The 19,240-nt window shown below is 40.0% G+C and overlaps 3 protein-coding genes across 11 annotated transcripts in view; 2 read left to right on the top strand and 1 right to left on the bottom strand.

The window, feature by feature from the left end:
* Positions 1 to 261: 261 nt before the first annotated feature.
* mmp23ba (matrix metallopeptidase 23ba) lies at positions 262 to 8,138 on the bottom strand. The gene is made up of 8 exons (XM_067527286.1): positions 7,942 to 8,138; positions 4,870 to 5,006; positions 4,153 to 4,292; positions 3,510 to 3,677; positions 3,250 to 3,414; positions 2,445 to 2,555; positions 1,415 to 1,541; positions 262 to 1,336 (listed from the first exon to the last, which is right to left on the bottom strand). The coding sequence occupies exons 1-8, from the start codon at positions 8,074 to 8,076 to the stop codon at positions 1,162 to 1,164; spliced, it is 1,158 nt and encodes a 385-aa protein (XP_067383387.1). The 5' UTR covers positions 8,077 to 8,138; the 3' UTR covers positions 262 to 1,161.
* A 3,094-nt stretch (positions 8,139 to 11,232) lies between these two features.
* Positions 11,233 to 15,235, top strand: ubiad1 (UbiA prenyltransferase domain containing 1). Of its 3 annotated transcripts, none has more exons than XM_067528247.1 (3): positions 11,233 to 11,385; positions 12,441 to 13,058; positions 14,291 to 15,235. In XM_067528247.1, the coding sequence occupies exons 2-3, from the start codon at positions 12,497 to 12,499 to the stop codon at positions 14,776 to 14,778; spliced, it is 1,050 nt and encodes a 349-aa protein (XP_067384348.1). In that variant the 5' UTR covers positions 11,233 to 11,385; positions 12,441 to 12,496; the 3' UTR covers positions 14,779 to 15,235. The 3 variants fall into 3 exon arrangements, with proteins under 3 accessions (XP_067384348.1, XP_067384346.1, XP_067384347.1); XM_067528245.1 differs by having other exon boundaries at positions 11,289 to 11,490; XM_067528246.1 differs by lacking the exon at positions 11,233 to 11,385 and adding an exon at positions 11,539 to 11,560.
* Positions 15,236 to 18,471: 3,236 nt separating this feature from the next.
* Positions 18,472 to 19,240, top strand: part of mib2 (MIB E3 ubiquitin protein ligase 2) — a 37,594-nt gene continuing 36,825 nt past the window's right edge. For 4 of the 7 annotated variants that reach the window (XM_067526557.1, XM_067526560.1, XM_067526558.1 and 1 more), the window contains exon 1: positions 18,476 to 18,630. The gene's annotated coding sequence lies outside the window, so the exon portion shown is untranslated. Of the gene's footprint in view, positions 18,631 to 19,240 lie in introns of all 7 variants that reach the window. The other 3 variants (XR_010916305.1, XM_067526562.1, XM_067526559.1) reach the window with 2 other exon arrangements.

The raw sequence follows: 19,240 nt of genomic DNA, 5'->3' as shown, positions 1-19,240 counted from the left end.
CTATGCAAACAACATCACATACGGCCAAAAGAAAAAAATGAAGAGAAGTCAAGTCCCCCCGATCCATAGTCCAAATGTGATGTCATTCTTGGCCCTGCACAGTTTGTCTCAGTACTTTGTACTCTGAGGAGAAAAGAACCTTTGACTTTGTCTGTCTTTGTTTTTAAATGGCTCTACAACTTCACTATTAACCTAATAAATTCTTTGACTTAGAGCCAAATAAAAATCAACTGTACAGTTTTGGTCTCATTAGGACCACTTGCTGCTTGTCCTGGAAGAGAGTGAGAAAACCCAACTTGTCTTAGGACATCTAGACACAGCTAAATGGAAATGTTTATTAATCTGTTTTAACTATTCTCTGCCCCCACCAGAGCCTTTCTGCAGAATATTGCACCTGATGTGTTGAATAAGCTTGGAAGAAAAGCTGCTAGTGGAATTGACTGCTCAGTCTCTGGAGACAGACTGCTGGCTTCACTGCGAAGCTAGTAAAGTAAGCTAGATGTCTGAGGTGTTCCATATGTGGTGTAAGATCCAAATGCTTCCAAAGGCTGTAGACAACATTGCTTATTCTGGCTTTGGTGTCTTGGTTTGATCAGTGTGTAAATTATGCGAATGGCATGCAGGGCTTCTGTAACTTTTTCAAACCCATAAGGGACATTTATTTTTTGGATAACCTTTTTTCCATGGGACCTGTAGGAGTTTATGGAGTCAAAGAGAAAATTCCCCAAATGTGCAAATATCTTTTGAAGTTAATTATTCCCTATTTTTCTGGCTACACCACAACAATGCCTGTGTGGCCTTGGACCCAATTACGACATTTCTAGCAAAAGCTTTACAGAAATCCAGGCTTGACGAATCCAGAGTAGACAAACCGCTGACGAGGGCTGCAAGGCTTTTTCATCACCACATAAAATGCAAACCGCAGTCTCTGTCACAAAGAGCTTTTAACTGTATTTTAACAACAACAAAAAAAAAACAACTATTTGTCGTGCAACATTTATTTGCACATGTGAAAACGCACTTACACAACGACAATAGACAGCAGTGTGCGGAGGATACATGAGAGACGTCTTTAACATACAGAAATATGTGCCCTTTTAATGAGGTCTGTTGGTGACCATTTGTGCGAGTGTCCTGTTCAGTGTGCAGAGGAAATGGCCTTCAGAAGCGCACACGCACCCTCCACGAGTAGTTAGTGAGGACTTTGTCTTTTTTCTTCACGATGCAGGTGTACGTGCCTTCGTTAATGGCATTGGCCACTATAGTAATGTGGTCATCTTTCAAGGAGATGTAGTTTGGGTGAGAGAACTCCAGCAGCTCCCCATCTTTGTACCAGCTGGAATGGGAGACAGACCTTAGACAGTGTCTCAGTGCAGTTAGGTGGACTAGGGACAGATCAGAGACAAATACTCACTATACTTTGCCTTTCCTTGATGCTATTTTCTTGCCACAGCGAAAAGTAAGCTTCTTGCCCTCGACGACCAGCTTGTGTTTGGTCCTTGGGGGAGTCGGGGTAGGAGCCACGGTGGGAAAAGGGAATTCTGAAGGGAATTGAAAGGAAACATTGTAACTGGTGTTTCAAAACTGAGAGAAAAAAAATGAATTACAACTTTAAGAGTGTTAAAATATTCCTGACCACTGTTTGCTGGAAAAAGTTAGTTAAGAGAAATATGAGCTTGCCGTGAGAGTATATTTCATTACCTGGAGATGTCACATTTATCACTGAAAATTATTACAATCAAAGTTTTTGATAGAAGCCAGTGCCGTGGCTCCCTTATCGATATAATCTCCCCCATCTGGTTTCTGACAAACACAACAGGCCGCATTGTGATCAACTCAGATTCTTCTAAAAAAAAAAAAAACAGTCGCTCTCGTTAATGCCGCAAAAATCCAAATTGACCTTGTGTGTCTGTTACCCTCAAGCCACAGTCTGAAATTCCAGCGGTTTGGACTCGCACAGGAATTTTCCACAGCTATACAGCGTCTCCCAATCAACAATGAGGAACCGATCGCTGTGAGCCAAGAGTCGTATCCTCTTGCCACTCTACACTGTTCCTTGTTGCTGACAAAAGTCTCAGACAGCCACAATATTCTAATGGCTTCGATGGTTACGAGGAGCCATTTCTTGTGCAACAAGACAAGTCAGCACTAGTGCGTCCCACCATGAGGCTAAAGAGGCTCAGGCTGTCAGTGTGTTATCAGTAGCAGGTACCTGCTCTGGAAGCGGTTATTCCCCAGAATTGCACACAAACTGCCTCATAGGCGACAATAAGCCCCATTTAAATGAGTTTCTTGAAACCCACCCCCCCATCACAGCTCTGCATGGCTGGACCTGTTGGCTCCCGTTGCGCCATCGGCGAACGGTTCACAGCAGCTCCTTGCGCTGCTCAATTGAAAAATCTTTTTTTTTTTTCTCCTCTTGATCTGCTGCTTCTGTATCTTACCGTAACAGAAATCACAGCTGGAGGGGCAGTGCTTCTGCATCAGCCTCCGCTTGCTGTCGCAATAGCCTTTCCGAGCCCAGGCTGGGCAGATAAATAACCGGTCCAAACATCCTGGAAGAAAGGAAGAGAAGGACTGAGGAGGAGGAGGAGGAGGATCAGTCAGCAGCAAAAGAATTTGGATCCCTGATCTGCTTTTGGTTCCAAAGACATTGACTCATCATAATAGGCACTAATGATGACTCATAACTACTTTATACAGTAATTAATAATGCCACGTTGGGCTTTCAGTGTCATTCGGCAAAGGCAGCCACTGTGGTCTACATTCAGGTTGGTTCTGAGCAAAACTGGATCACGACCTTTTACTGATGGTTTTTCCCAAATAGGTTTATTCTTCCAAAGCTGCACATACACAGCATATAACATCTGTGGCACGGGAGATTGCTACTTTGTCAGATTTTACGCCTCACTTTAAAACTTTGTGGCGCAGAGACATGGCAGACATCCCCCCCCCCCCCCCCCCCCCCCCCCAAAAAAAATAAATAAATAAGGAAACACAATTATGTTGGTGGTCTTTTTGTCAAATAAAGTGAGATTTTTCAGGTCCTGCATCATTTGTCGTCCTCTATGGTATATGGTGCATTCAATGCTCAATTTTGTTCCTGACACTTAACATTTGTCGGGCCAAACTTTCGAGCCTAATCTAGTATGATCCCAGCATGAGAACTGAGTTTGCTCTGTAGGAAGTTGTGGTAAGAATTTTTAAATGAATTGACAAAAAAAATGTAGGAAACGTTTGTGTGCATACCATAGAGACGGTGCAATCCCCACACTTCATCCTGAGTGATTAGCTTGCGCCCCGTCAGGGTTGCATTCAGGTGCATTATAGCTTTCTGGTCCATGGAGTGCATGAGCCCCAGGACGTGGCCAATTTCATGAGTTGCCACGTGGACAAGATCTGTCAGCCAAACCCCTGCAACAAAGATACTGCTCACTGACTCGATCTGTTTTCAGCTGCAGCATCACTCACCTATGGGGTTTCACCAAAAACACGATAAAGGCACACACCCTTCTTCCAGCTGAAGCGCATGTTTCCAAGAATCCAGTACTCGTGATCGTCGAAGTGGATCTCGCCTGTTGGCGGGAAGAATGCATGAGCCAATTCTCCTGTGATGCCGTCGAAACAATGGTGCAACTGAGACTGCAGGCAGTCTGTGTGGTTGACCGGGTAGAAACCTACCAAAACAGAGAGTGAGAGAGAGACATGCCTCAGAGCCAAGCAGGGAAACCCTCACTCAGTTATATCTGGTTTGTGCAGACTACAGTGGTGGATGATAAATTAGAAAAGACAGAGCTTTTTTTCTTCAGCCTTCACCCTGAGGCAAGACAACCATTGCTTTTACTGTCACGGGGAATTTATGTACGACCCTGGAGTTTGTATCCAAAGGGACAGATAAAACTTAATTTAGACTGGTTCACCATGTGCTGACATGTATGGAAGTTGTTAAGTAGTTAAGTGAATAATGAATCATGCTGGATATAAGCTTGGTAATATAGTTGCGGTTGTGTGATTTAATGAGTTTGGAGCCAAAGACATTTCGGCGATGACAGCACGGAAAGAAAAATAGAAAACGACAAAGCAGAGACATCTTGAGCTCCAAGCCAGTGAACATCTGCTGGACACTGACACGGCCACATGCTGGGGACCCACCGATCTTAATGTCCGCTTCTTGGTCAGCTGGCACCTCTCTGAAGCTGAACGGCGAGACGTCGCTCCACATGCCGAAGGCCTTGGCGAGGCCTCGACGCGTGTCGCTGGCATTTATTAGGTTTGTCGGGAAGGAGAGCAACCTGCTCAGAAACAACAGCATTATGTACTCAACACCGGCCTGTGCAGACATTTAAAACTGCCAAAACCCTATGGCTACTGTTCCCACAAGCTCCATTACGGACTTGATATGTTTAATACATATAAGTTAGTAAAAGAAATCTAGTTGTTCTCTACTATGCTGCCAGATTAATCTTTAATAAAGAATGTAGGATCAGTGAACACAGTTATCAAGTCTCCTTACGTCTATTTTTTAAAGGAATTAGGTTTATGGGATCATCTTTTTACTGCTCTGGGAAGAATCAAATCACTGGAACATCTCCAAACAGTGGAGCACAATCCAAATGTTTTGTAGCCAAGCAAGTGCAGGTCTACTATTTTCCTGTCTTTAAAAAAAAATGCACAGAGTTCTCTAAGGTGATCACACTAACTCCAAACTTTTTTTTTTTTTTGGTCACCTTCATTGGTAAGGAATAAGTAGACTGCATACTTCTATTTTAAGCATTTTCAACTACTTTCCCAAAAGGGATTTCTCTACCATTTCTCTACAGATACAGGTTTACTTTGCTGCTCTGTTGACTAGACGAAAAACTGGAATACTTGTATGTTAGCTTGAACTTGTCCCATTTGAGCTGCTCCGGCGTGAGGGTGTAGCGCTTGTTTCTGGAGAGGTGAAGCACTTGCGACCGGGCCTCTTTGCGGATCCCAATGAGCAACACAGTGGTGTGAGCTTCTTCCTTGGACAAAGAAAAACCTTTAATTAATCACCTCACACTATGAAGTAAGGTTAGTCAATTGAACAATGGCATTAGGCTGAGAGATGAGAGCTACACTCACATGAATCTCTATCAGATACACCTTTCTAGTACCAGGTTGGACCCTCTTTTGCCTTCAGAACTGCCTTGCACATCCATGATGCACATCTCCTGTGTTGGACCAGATCCTAAAAGCGCTCTATTGGATTGAGATCTGGTGACTGTTGAGGCCATTTGACTACAGTAAACTCATGACGATCTTAGTTTTGTGGCATGGAGCATTATCCTGCTAGTAGTAGCCACTGTGGTCATAAAGAGATGGACACAGTGCTAAGGGGCCCAAAGGGTGCCAAGAAAATATCTCCCACGCCAATACAGCATTGCCACCAGCTTGAACCACCGATATGAAGCAGGATGGATGGATGCATATTTTCATGTTGTTTAGGCCAAATCCTGACCCTGTTGCAGCCAAATTTGAGACTCTGCAGACTCATGTTTTTGGTGTATCCCATCTGCTTTAAGGATTTGACATCTTGTGCATTGAGAGGTTCTCTTCTGCATACCTCAGTTATAACAAGTGTTTATTTGATCTACTGTTGCCTTTCTAACAGCTTGAACCAGTCTGGCTATGCTCCACTGACCTCTGGGAGCAACAAGGCATTTTCGCCAGAGAACTGCTGCTCACTGGATAGTTTTCAGACCACTCTCTGGAAACCCTAGAGATGGTTTTGTGTTAGAAATCCTAGTAGATCAGCAGTTTATGGAATACTCAGACCCGCTTGTCTCTCGCCACCGACCGTAACATGTTCAAAGTCACCTTTCCTTTCCATTCTGATGCTCGATTTAAACTTCAGATTGTCTGGACTATGTCTTTATGCTAAATCCATTGAGTGGCTGATTTAGATATTTGTGTTAAGGAGCAGTTGACTAAGTGTAAACAGGTGCTTTTTTCATTGCAGACAAAGAAGGTGAACTCTTGGAAAAACCTAATTTTACTGGGAAGTTGTTCATTTTAGCAGAAGATGGTCTGTAAGTCAAATATGGTAAGCAAAAAGGTTGTGTGGTTGGGGTTAAGGGAAGCATTTGGTCAGGATAAGCTCCAGATAACTAAAAATAATGCAGCAGTCTGATGTTTTTCAGTTAGGCTGTTCTTTTTTCAGGTAAAGTTAGTTGAACATTTGCACTAGGAGGCTTTGCTGAATGATGGAGGGAATAACAGGTCTTATAAACAGAGCACACTAGGTTAGTGTTTGTCTCTGTTGAAAACAAACTCAAGCATTCTTATTCTTTATGTCTTGGTCACTCAGTCCTGTCATGTGTGGATATACAGATATACAGTAAGTGTAAAGGCTGCTGTATGTATCCAAAGTGCTTGGGTAGGTTGTGGTTAAATTAACTTCAGAGACTTTCTTCCACCACGCCTTTTTAAAACACCAGAGCCATTGGCCAAATCTGTATCTCCTGATTTTGACAATCAGTGTTTGGTTAAACTCGTAGACCTAGACGTACATGCTTGAGATTTTTCTAACTGAGGAAGAATAATGAAGATAGAGAGAAGTTTTCAAAGCCACTCCTTCACTTTGTATTCTATACTCTATCCTCTGGTTTCTGTTCCCGCTTCACCCAGTCAAGACAAACAGATGCAGAACTTCCTTCATTTCCTTATACAAATAGTGAAAAAAGGGTCAGGGAGTCTAGGAGGCTGTCACTGCTGCCGATTTGAAAGATGCCTCTTGGGTTTCTGTATTTTATATGTACAGGTCAATTGCATTCCTGACCTCAGTTGATTCACCTGAGTCTTGCAGCCAGTAATTTATGGGATGTTTAGGCGAGTTCATCTTTCTGTGTTGAGTCTTGTTGCATCCACTGAAAATGTATCCTCAGACTTTGGCACAAATCATGATGAACTATAAACCACGAGTGGTGAAAAAAATGATAAATGTATTCTCTAATCTATTTTTTACTTGTACCATATTTTATTCTGGTAACCACCAGTTTTCTTGACTGACATATTATGAGAATGTGTGGCAAAGGAAATGACATTAAGCAGTCCCACAGACTCTGTATCAAAGTGGGTGGGAGGCAGTGATTGAAGTGGATCACATAAGATATTAGTGTACAGGGATCCATTCAATAGCCTAGACAAACCCTGTTCATCTAAACTTACCCCAGTTAACAGATCATTAACTTATTGTGATGCATATTCCCTTGGATAAACTATGAAAGGGATTTAATCTGATAATGGCAACATAGTGATGCGTATAAGGAAACTAAAAACATTATTCAAAGTTTAAAAGTCTTTAAAAGCAATAAACATCAACATAAAGAAAGAAGATTATGTGAGTGGTTCACAAACATCTCTATATATTCATTCAGTCTTTTAATTCTGTTCCCTGATGGTCCTGATGGCTTTTATTCTCCACTGGGGATCATGCTTAAGTAAAAACTGCAATATATTTTATATTTTTTAATGCTGTTTAATATATACAGGGTATATAAGAAACAATAGGACAGATTATTCATCTTGAACTTCTTGTGGCAACTACCAGTCACCACTTTAAGTTTAAAGTAAACTTAATCATAGTGGGAAAAAGGAGCTTACCAATTTACTTGCAAAATTTTGCTGCTTTAAATAAGTTTGGTACCATTTAACAACAAAACCGCGTGTGCCGAATTGAAAAGTTACTTTCATTAAGTAATAATCATTTAAACTCATAGTATTACCTGCATGTACCGTTTCAAAAAACGCAGGGCAAATATTAAATGGCCAAAACGTAGTTGGGGTTGGTTTACCGTTTTTTACAATGATTCAAGACACAGCAACTGAATTATGCCAATCATTACAAACCAGACTGTTTATAGGATTTCACAGCTGGACTCCGAGCTTTATATATGTCATGAAGTGGTCACATCCTACCTCTAACCTCCAGGACGGAAACGCTGTGGTTTGTTGCATCTCTGCGAAGAGAAGACCGAGCAGCGCAGCCGCCAGCAAAGGAGCGAAGCCCCGATCGCTTCTTTGCAAACTTCTGGGAGTCTGACAGCCCATCATGGCTGCGATATCACACCTCCCGGAGAAAGAAACAAAGAATCCCTCAGCGGACTCTGCACGAGTTTATCATCTGTCTCACAGCTCACTTCCTGGCCATTGCACGTTTCAACAGTGTGTCTGCTTGGCGCAGAGTGCGGCAGCGCAGTCCAGCCTGCAGACCGGGTAGTGAAAGCAGAGCAGACTGCATCAGGGGCTGCTCGGCTCTCTGTCGCACAGTGCGCCTGCCAGAGGGCTGGTTTCACGTTTCTGTAGATGGGGCAGGGGGTCAGTGGCGAGACAATCTAATGAAAACCAAACGTGCGTCAAACCGCTTGCTGCAACCACTGGAGTTCAGTTAAAGCAGAATCAGATGACTTATTTTGAACACGTTTTTCGGCGGTTTGTGTAATGCTGATGGAAAATAAGTCGTTTAGTCTTCTCCATATCCTGCCGTGGCATGCAGACGCGAAAACAGGACATTAGACTGTGGAGAAATGGCTGTCCAAACAACCCAGGACTCTAAACAATGTCAAATTTACTAAGTTATCACATGAGACATTACACAGACTAAATAGAAAAGCAGAGTCAGTGTGTTTCCGCAGGATTACATTATTTTTAAGGCTTAAAAACTGAAGCCTCAAATGTGCTTTGGCTTTTATGTAGCAAGACAAACCTGGTCTCTGAAACAAATAGCATTTTGCCTGACAGCGTGACTATATGTCATATTTGGCGAATTTTTAGTTGAAATGCATATTTTTTTCAATCTGATGCTCAACAGTACAAATTAGGACTTTTTGTTCAAGTCTAACACAACTGATGCACAAATCAAACTTGTGGTGAACAGCAAGTCTCTTTCACAGCATAAATACGAGCATTTTATGTAAAACCTATCAAGTGTTGAAAGTCAGAAACTAGACTTTTTTCGGGGTGGGGGGCTTATTTTGAATTTGAAGCCAGCAATGTGTTTCACGAAAGAGATTTCTTTGAATCTTTTAAATGCAAGGGACAAAGCCAAAAACAAAAATGAATGGTCATAATCTTTGGGCTCTGAGGCAACACTGTGTTACAAACAGACATGATTCCATAGTGGAAATCACCCCTGAAAACCACTGTCAGTGAACAGTTTGTTGCTACATTCACAAATGCAAGTTGATACATAAACAAAATCCAAAAACACTGCCTCCTTTTTTGAGCTCAAGCTCATTTGGTCTGAGATAACGTGGAAATACTGTCCGGTGATCTGACGAGAAATCATGGACACTGCATCCTCCATTTTAAAGAGTAGGAACCATCTGATTTGATACCAGTGCACTGTGATAGTGCGGGGGTTGCCCTTATGTGCATGACCTATGTGTGTGTGAGCACCATTAATGCTGAACAATATATACAGTTTTTGGAGCAACATGTGCTGCCATCCAGATCTTTTAGGGAAGGCATTTCTTATTTAAACAACACATTGTCAAGCCACATTCTGCATGTACTCAGCTGAAATTCAGCTGAAATCCTGTATATACGAGTAATGATAAAAGGCTTAATGAACTATAACTGTTGGCTTCCTCTGTGCTTAAATGCTTACAGATTGTTGTTAAGGAAAGACGTGATCTAACACAGTGGCAAAAATACCCGGTTACCCTGGAATCAAATTCAAATTAAGCACATATTTTTCAAAAAAACAATCAAATTTCTCAATTTCAACATTTAATTTGTTGTAATATTAAAAATCACAAAAGAGATTCTAAATAAATTGCAAGTCATTGCAATCATAATTTCACATAGGCTTAATTTACCACAAACTCTGGTCCACATCCTGAAAGGTTTTGTTGGGTCCTGTACTGTGGCCTGTCACTGTCCCGATTCTAACCAGACAAGCTGTGCAGCCTTTCTCTTCTGTGGTTGTTTGGATGAGTTGGATCATCTCCATCTTTAATCTTCTGACATATATGCTATATCCACATTGCCCCATCCACTGATGTGCCCCCAACTCTCAATACAAGTCAGCCAGAAGAATTTTATTAGGGAGAAACATTATAGCAGCAGAACTGGCATAAGACAAAAACTTCAGAAGAAAGTTGGTACCATGCGTTCAGTTTAATCACGGAGGCTGCCCAAAAATCCATATCTGAACAGTTTCAAAGAGGACTGCCACATTCATTTCTGATGACATTTGTCAGTTGTTTTGGTATTGTGGCTACACCAAGACATTCTGGAAAGATATAATAAACATTGTCTCCTGTGTATCTCCACAAATGTCAGCTTGGTTTAAAATTTTTAGTTTTTTAAAAAGAACTCCTTCTCTTCTTTGTGACTAAAATAGTCCTGTTTCCAACTAAATACTATAACTATAATTCCAGATCTAATAAAGTATTTTTGTTTTTATGAAAGATGACAAACATTGTACTGCAATCATGTAATTTAAAACAGTGCAACATGTTACTAACTAAAATTAATTTTGTTTTTGCATGAGTTTTGCAGTATGTGTGTTTATGTTTAATTAGTTCGTTTTATTTGTCTACATTCATGTTCCGTTCACAAAATGTTTTCAGGTTTATCTGAACCTGAAAGGGTTCTGGGTTAATGAAATCAAGTCCATATAGTTATGTTCTTTTTGAAGAGAAAAGTCCCCTTTGAGTGTCCTGGGATACTATAATTTCAAGTGCAGTGAAAGACAGTAACAAAGGGGAAAGGATGCAACTTATAAATATTCCTACTTAGTTTGTCCAACACTGCATTTCCAGACTGTAAGAGACACAGTGTAAGAGACTGGTTGTTTTTCAATTGTTTTGCACCTTCATTTTGTCATTTTTGAAGTGTCTGTGGTCATTTTGTGTTGTGAGTTATTTAAGTGCAGTCTCTGAATACTTCTTGATTACTACAGCTGGTCACGTACTTTCTATTCGACATTTTTCTACGGTTTGTGGCCACTTTGTGTCTATTTTATTTTGTAACCTATCACTTTTTTAAATCAACGTGGCATTTAAAGCTGTGTGTCTTATCTGAGCTCTTTAACTTTCAAACGGGAACGTTTAACACTCAAGCCATACAGTGGACCAGGGGCCCAAACGGGACAAGAGGGCCTGGACCCTTCCGTTCGGTGATTCCTCCACTGGCAAACGCTCCAAGCAGCAAACGGCAGTATTGCACTTCAACGCTGGTCGACTCCTGCCAAATAACGACAGAGGAAGAAGGAGAAGAAGAAGCCGGAACCATTTGTACGAGCTGCCGTTTCTTCGACCTTTGTGTTGTGTTGCACTTGTAGCGCAGGAAATGGCGCCTATCAGGTGTATCGGGGTTTACTGTAACCAACCAGTGAAGTAAACTCGAAGTTGACACGTAAGATAACAAATTGCCTCTCACCGTTCCGGGCTCAGCGAGCACAGAAATATGTTTTTAAGCGAAGAGAAATCCACTTTGTCTCAGATGTTGAATACATAACAGGTAGGAAGTGCTGTCAGACATGTCCTCCTCTCTGTCCCAGGACACAGACCGTTAGCTCCGCGGCTAACAGGTTAGCTTTAATCTCGTAATCTCAGTTGTTAGCCTCAGATTGTTTGTCTCTCCCCGGGTTGGAGATTTTATACTGGTGACAGGTTTGGTCTCTCCCGACTGTTGTTTGTTCAACATTTCAGTGTGGGTGATATGAAACCAAAAGCCACGTGTTTTGGAAAGCTAAACAATTAGCCACTGTTGTCCTACACGACTGCCACACACAGCACCAGGGGCGCATCTAGGTTTTTGTTAAACATTATATCAGGACCCACTAAAGGGTATTGTTTTATACAGGCGGGGTAATTATGCGTCCAATATTATTTCACAGTGTTTTATTCAGACAGTTGTTACGTTTCACCAGTTATTCCCTGTTTGTTGCCGGCTCTACTTTCTTAAAATACATCCCACAGCACAGAATATGTAAATTTTTGTTATTATTTGTAAATTATTATTATTTGTAAACCTCACTAAAACTGCCCAACATTCATAGTAATAGTACTATTATAACATAGTAATCGATATGGGACCAAAGGCCGAAGTACCAAAGTACATCATTAGGTAAAGGTTATGGAAAAATGCCACATATCAAGAGTGATAAAGAAAGACGGAACAGTAACACAGAGAAAACAGTTTCTCTGAGTAGCTCTCAGGGTTCTGCCAATTCACACGCATACCCACAAATCAATCTGACCCAAACTGTTGGTGGGATCCTATGATACTGGATACCTTCACATATAAAATGCTGTAGGCACATTTTAATTTGTACTTACAATGTCAGTTTGCTGCTGCTTAGATAAATGTTACATCCTATGTATAATGTCATAATATTGCTGATATCTATCTATCTATATATCTATATCTATATATATATATTCTTTCTTATTTTTTCATTGCTACAGGAACACCAGAGTGACATTCGGAAGCATTGCTGTGTCTGTAGATAGCTTGCAGCAGGATGGCTAAAGCGCAGAAACCAAGCAAGGCAGAAACATTTGTACTGGCTGGATCAAATGGACACAATGGCCAACAGTGGCAGACTGGTATAAATAATTTGGTCAGTCACCCTCCAGATACTAACCACATGTCAAGAATGGCCCGCGTTGCTTCGGATGTGAGGCATAAGTGTGCAGCCTATGTGCTAGCTCTGAGACCATGGAGCTTCAGTACCTCACTCACACCAGTGGCCCTTGGTAGCGCTTTGGCATACAAACTAGGGGGCTCTGTGGATTTGGTCATCCTGATGGTGTGTGCAGTGGCTGTACTTGTAGTCCATGGGGCAGGCAACCTTGTAAACACCTACTATGACTTCTCCAAAGGCATTGACCACAAGAAGAGTGATGACAGGACTCTTGTTGATGAAATATTGGCTCCACAGGATGTTGTTATGTTTGGAGCATTGTTATATTCTTTGGGATGCTTGTGTGCCACCTTGCTCTACTTCCTGTCTACTCTTAGACTGGAGCATCTGGCCCTTATTTACTTCGGGGGACTTTCCAGCTCTTTTTTATACACTGGAGGTGAGTTAAATATAAACTTGGATTTCTTGAATTGCTGCCGCACTGTTGAAGTTGCACTGGAAAGCTTTGCTTGTCAGTGGCTGGACTTTAGGGTTTGCATATAGTGCTGTGAAAATACACAGCACATTCTATTCAAATAATTATATTGTCCTTATTACTAAGGACCTAAACATTTTAAGTATAACATATTCGATTCAGTTTACTGATATTTTTTAAAGCGCAAATTCACAACAGAAATCATCTCACTTAACATAATGTCAAGACAGATTTACCAAGAAGAACTTAACAGTTCCCTCCCTTAGCAAACTTGTGGGCCACTTTGCTGTACTTCCTGTCTTCCCTGTGGACACCTGCGGAAAGTTAGAGAGAGAGAGAAGCACTTATGGTTTCTAGCTATGCAATTTATTGTAGTTTAATGTTTCAGGGTTTAAGATTATCAACTCTTAAAGTCTTTCCTGCAAAAAGGCTTAGAACATTTTAATTTTTGGTGCTTAAAGCACTGAACATATTTCAGCAACGCTATCTGACATTTTACAGACCCTGTTCGTGTCTTAAATGTTACTTCACATCAATGTCTGATGGCCAGAGAATTGTTTATTGTACATGGTTCCTCAGAATTTCAATTGGCAACAATCTTGCACCCTATTTTAATAATGGATGCTTTTTTTACTATTGCAGCTTCACTTTGCAACCTAAGCTAATATTTTGTCAGTGTGTTGTTACATAAAATTTACTGCTGTAAATTTTGAGAAGTGGTTCGCTGTCACACAAAAAACACAGTACAGAGGTCAGTTTACTTGTCACCGTTACTCATTCTTTTGAGGCGGAGCTTTAACAAATCTGAGAAATCAAGAAGGAGGATGTCATCAGTGCTCCCTCACCCTGGACCCTGAGATAACAATTATACAACAAAACCCTGTGTTGTAACTTAAGGGCATGAAATTTGAAACCCTCTGGATGTAAAGGTCTAATGAAGGGATGACATATTTTCTAATCTCTGTGCATATAGGGAAGTAAAAGTCAGAACATCTCTGCACTATTGAAATTGACCAATCTTTGTTTAGTGTCTTGATGAGTTTGTCAAAGTAAATTGCATAAATGCTTATTTAATCAGTAGCACGCTCTCAATTTGACTTTGCAGATACTTTTGTGCTTTAGGGATTTGATCAGCAATTAGCTGGCAAGCCCTGATCAAAAGGATAAATGTGGCATCTTTTTACTCTTCTCTTCAGGGATTGGTCTGAAGTATGTGGCCCTGGGAGATGTGGTAATCCTCATCACCTTTGGCCCCCTGGCAGTGATGTTCGCTCACGCAGTGCAGGTTGGCTACTTGTCGGTGCTGCCACTGGTGTATGCCATCCCACTGGCCCTTAACACAGAAGCCATCCTCCACAGCAACAACACCAGAGACATGGACTCTGACAAGCAGGCAGGCATCGTAACCCTGGCAATTCTCATAGGTCCTACACTTTCTTATGTTCTCTACAACCTCCTGCTCTTCATTCCCTATGTGCTCTTCTGCATCCTCGCCACCCGTTACACCATCAGCATGGCGCTGCCTCTGCTCACTTTGCCAATGGCCTTCCCCTTGGAGAAGCAGTTCCGCAGCCGATGCTATGCCAAGATCCCCCAGAAGACAGCTAAGCTCAACCTCCTTATGGGACTATTTTATGTCTTTGGTATCATTCTGGCACCTCCTGGCAGCTTGCCAATACTGTGATTTATTAGCTTTGAAATTTCAAATTTTGTTATTTTATTACTAGTTTATTTACTTTTTCTTTTGTAACAAGTGATCTAAGGCATGTCAGGCTTTAATTTATTGTTACATGATTATGTTGAACAGAGATTTAGTTTTGGTCCTCTGTGTCAATGAAGGCATAATGGAATGTATTTGTTTCAGTATTAAACCCACTGTAATGTGTCGGTAAAAGAGAGAAGTGCTGGTGTCAATTTGTACAGGTTGGCAACATTTTTATCATAGGGACAGACAATAAACCTACAGTTGCCATATGTGTAGTTGTACAAACACAGTGAAACACTAATCCATAAAACATCAATAAATCTACTTTCACAGTTGTACACTGTATTGTACATACTGTTTATTTGTTAATGTGATTTTTGTCTTTGGAGAGACAAATAGTATCTCATTGAATTTTAATAAAACTCACTGATGCTGATGTGCCTTGTCTTCAATTTGCATCATATGAAGTCCACTTTTCTTTAAGCCTAAAGAAAATATATTGATACTTCAAAACATCAATTTTACAGTGAAGTAATGTTTTCATGACAAATGTAATATTTTCTAGTTTCATTTCTGATTTACACAGTTTCGTATTAAATGACATGTACATGCTCAGTCACAACACATTCCCTGTGTGTTGGCAAAAAGAGGCACAACAGCTTAAAAACTTGTGACATTGTGCTTCAGGAAAAGCTTCACAGTTTATCCCTGTGTAATTGATATGTGCTGCTGTATTTGACATTACAAATCACACTTTATAGCATCCAGAAATATTTATTTCTTCATTACATTTTGCAAATTCATTTATTAGGATAGGAAAAAAAATTCTTAAGAGCACATCATCAACCTTCTTTTATGCAGAACAATGTTCGATCTTTGAATATATATATAGTCAGATTATCAAGTTTAGAAGTGAGCTTAAAAAAAAAAACTTTCTTTGTGGTGCCAAACATTTCACAATTGTTCTGACCAGAAAACAAAGGACAATAATGAGCATAAAAGAAAAGCATATTTCAGATTGGAGTTACAATATGTGTGGTGGTTAGTTTGTCAGTAGGGGGTGGTATTTGACATGTGTTCAATAAGCAGTATCACAACAGGCTCAACTAGTCTGTAATTGTCAAACTCTGTATAAGTACAACAAATTTGATAAGGCTAGATGCCACAGCGGCTGTACAATGTCCATATGATCATATTTTGTTGTGTTGTTTAGAAACTTTATACTTTAATCAGATTAAATGAATTGTTTCAACATCTGATATCTTGTTTATGTTCTATTGTGAATAAAATATGGGTTGATGACACATGCAAATCATTGAATTCTTATTTTATTTACATTTTACACATCGTCCCAACTTTTTCTGAATAAGGGTTGTATTTTTATAGTCCACTATCAAATATCACAAGTTTGGGTCATGAAGCTTTAAATCCTAAATTTGGACAAGGTAAAAAAAAAAAAAAATCTTAATGTAAAAAAAGATGAAACTAACTTCAGAAAGAGCAATTCAGGATGGACCCCCTTGTCAGAGAGGAGCCACAAAGTAGATTTACATTATAGACATTATGGATTCATGTGAAGAATACGGTCAGGGAGGATGTCAAGTATCTTCTAGGTGCCACCAACAGGCAGGAGTGGAGCAACATGACATGGAAATTAGACTACACAAGCACATGAGACACAGTAACACCATCCACACATATGTACACACAGAAGAGAGACAGAACAACAAGAACAGCAGTTTACCACCAAAAATCACTGAGGCCAAATCATACTCAAATTTTAGAGCATGTATTTGTACTTACAGCACATATTTTAATATGATTTAGATTTAACATTGAAGTGCTCTATTTTGGGTGTCTTATTTAGTTTATATTCATGTGCAGGTTTTTGGGAAGACAGCATTTTAACAATGAGTGCATTTAGACTCAAATCCTCTAATTGGGAATGATTAATTTCTTAACTACCTTTTAGGATCCTCCTACATCTCTGTGGGTTGTCTGTTTTCCACCTATGGCAAGACATGTGGAGTGATTGACTCAGAAACTTAAACTTATTTTGATAAATTTGTTATTATGGTTTACAGTCAGCGCTTCACCCTGCGACTCTCAGACAAAATGAAAACACTTCATTCATTCATTTTGCATGAGGAGTATGAGAAAGAGGACACACATCAGGCCTGTGGCATGAATTGATTAAATAGTCATTATGGGTCCAACAAAGGAAAGATGTTGGGAATTGCTACTTTTTTTGTTGAGTTTATATTTTTTACATGTCATCTTTTTATGCATTCCAATGCATTAAGCAGTCTGTTGTTTTGGTGGTGATATACATGACAGTTGTTATAAAAAGTGATAATTTTTTAGTACCATTAATGCAACAGTTTGTAATGAGTCAAATGTTGCATTGAGCTATAACTGGGAAGGTCCTTGTGTCTTCTCAGAGTGCGGACAAAAAAAGCAAAATTAAGAAAGTTTGCAGATGCTCATCATGAATATAAAATCTAATTAAATGATGATGTATTATTATGAATTAGCCACAGTTTATGGCTGCACATAAACTGGCTAAAATTAGCTCCACATGTGAAACATTAGTGATGTTTACACATGAAAACGTCAATAAGTACACTGATAATCCACAACGAGATGTCTTAATAATGTAAGAGAGGACAAACACGGCCACAGTCCCATTCACAGCAAAATGTGATACAATGTCCAGAGATGTTAGAAGTACACAAACTCAGTATTCAAGTAAAAGTGCTAGTATCAGCCTAAAAGTACAGTTTAATTACTCAGGAGAAACCACAAAGAAGATCATCTACTTAAAGTACAAAAATAACTGTACTCCACTGAGGAAACAATGTATTTTAAACAATACTGATTATAGTAATTATGACAAAACATGCAAGGTAATTATTTAAAATTGAGACTCAAAGATCACTGTTGGTTAAGTTGCAGCTGATTTTAACCACTTGATATGCTGATAGATGGTTAACCTATAATGATAGCATTTATTATTATTTATTATTATCATTTATCAAAAAAAGTACTCTTCTTTTAGTAGTACTTGTACTTCACATGTAAAGCAAATTTCACAGCATGTAATCCATCACAAAGGAATCTGGAGTACTTTTAACCATGTTTTTACACGATAACTTTAGTATTAAGTTTTTCTGTTTTTTTTTTTTTTTTCCTTTCGGCTTATCCCGTGAGGTCAGGGTCGCCACATGTTGATTTGGCAGTTTTTTTTTAAGCCGGATGCCTTTCCTGACGCAACCGTCCCCAATTTCTACTGGGCTTGGACCGGTACTGCACAGCTAGGGATTGGAAATGGGCTGTTGGGGGTTCAGTGTCTTCCCAAGAGAAACTTCGACATATAGCCAGCACTGGGGATCGAACCCTAACTAACCCTGTGGTCCGTGGACGACTGTGTTTGTAGCTTCACACGCACGTTACTGAAGTCCCTGTGTTTGTAGCTCTCTGTTTGTATTGTACTAATTATGCATATGCAGCTAAATATTACTTCAGTTTTCTCCTTAAACGATGTTTATTCAATTTTGTGCTAAAATCGTGCAAATCACACCCGCTTGAATTTGATTTTAAACATAACACACTTAGATAAACTGACTTGACTCTTGTTTATTACGAGGCGCACCTGAAGGCGTCATTCGTAGTGACGCAAGGCATGGGCGTGTTGTCATGGCTGTGAGCTGCAAAACCTTTCAGTGTAGTAAATACTTGCATGCCCTAAAACAAGTCATGTCAGTGTTAGTGGAGGACACCTTCGTGGAGCTATTTTTTTAGCAACAAGTAAACATCCTTGAGAACGATCCGGTAAGTTGCTACACCATGCCATAAGTGTTTTTTAATAAGCATAAAGAATGGCCAAACATGAGTTAGCTAGCTAGCGTCAACGCCACGCACAGTCATCTTGTTTAATTATAACGCCACACAGAACTCAGTTCACTGTTTCGCCAATTTTACTCAAGCGTCCCAATTATCATTAGCTATAGGTCACAACATGTCGCTGACCAGATACGCTTGAATGTGATCTGCCCATCAGCGCCCCACTCCTTTCTATCAAGACGTATTAGGTAATTTCCCGTTGGAAAATAACGTTACTTTACCCCAAAAAATGAAAATCGTGGCAATTCATAGGCACGGTGGGAAGGTTGATAACGTCATCATTTTAGAAACTGGCATTTAAAATATTACAGGAAATCCTTTGGGTACTTATGTATTTGTCGATTAAAACGATGGATTTCTTCTAACGACTCGCCATTGATATGTCAGATTTATATAATAAGTTATCGGTGCCCTTCACGGTGACTACAGAAAATGTCTACATGTTGAATTACGTTTGGTCTTACTATGTCATCAAATGACAGGGTAGAAAGCAACTAGGCTTTTATTTGACAGCCCTGTAAGCTAACTTAGGCTAGCT

The sequence above is a fragment of the Channa argus genome, chromosome 13 (assembly GCF_033026475.1).
Source record: "Channa argus isolate prfri chromosome 13, Channa argus male v1.0, whole genome shotgun sequence".
Lineage (NCBI taxonomy): Eukaryota > Metazoa > Chordata > Actinopteri > Anabantiformes > Channidae > Channa > Channa argus.
Note: the sequence above shows the minus strand (reverse complement) of the source record. Positions and strands in the feature narration are given on the sequence as shown.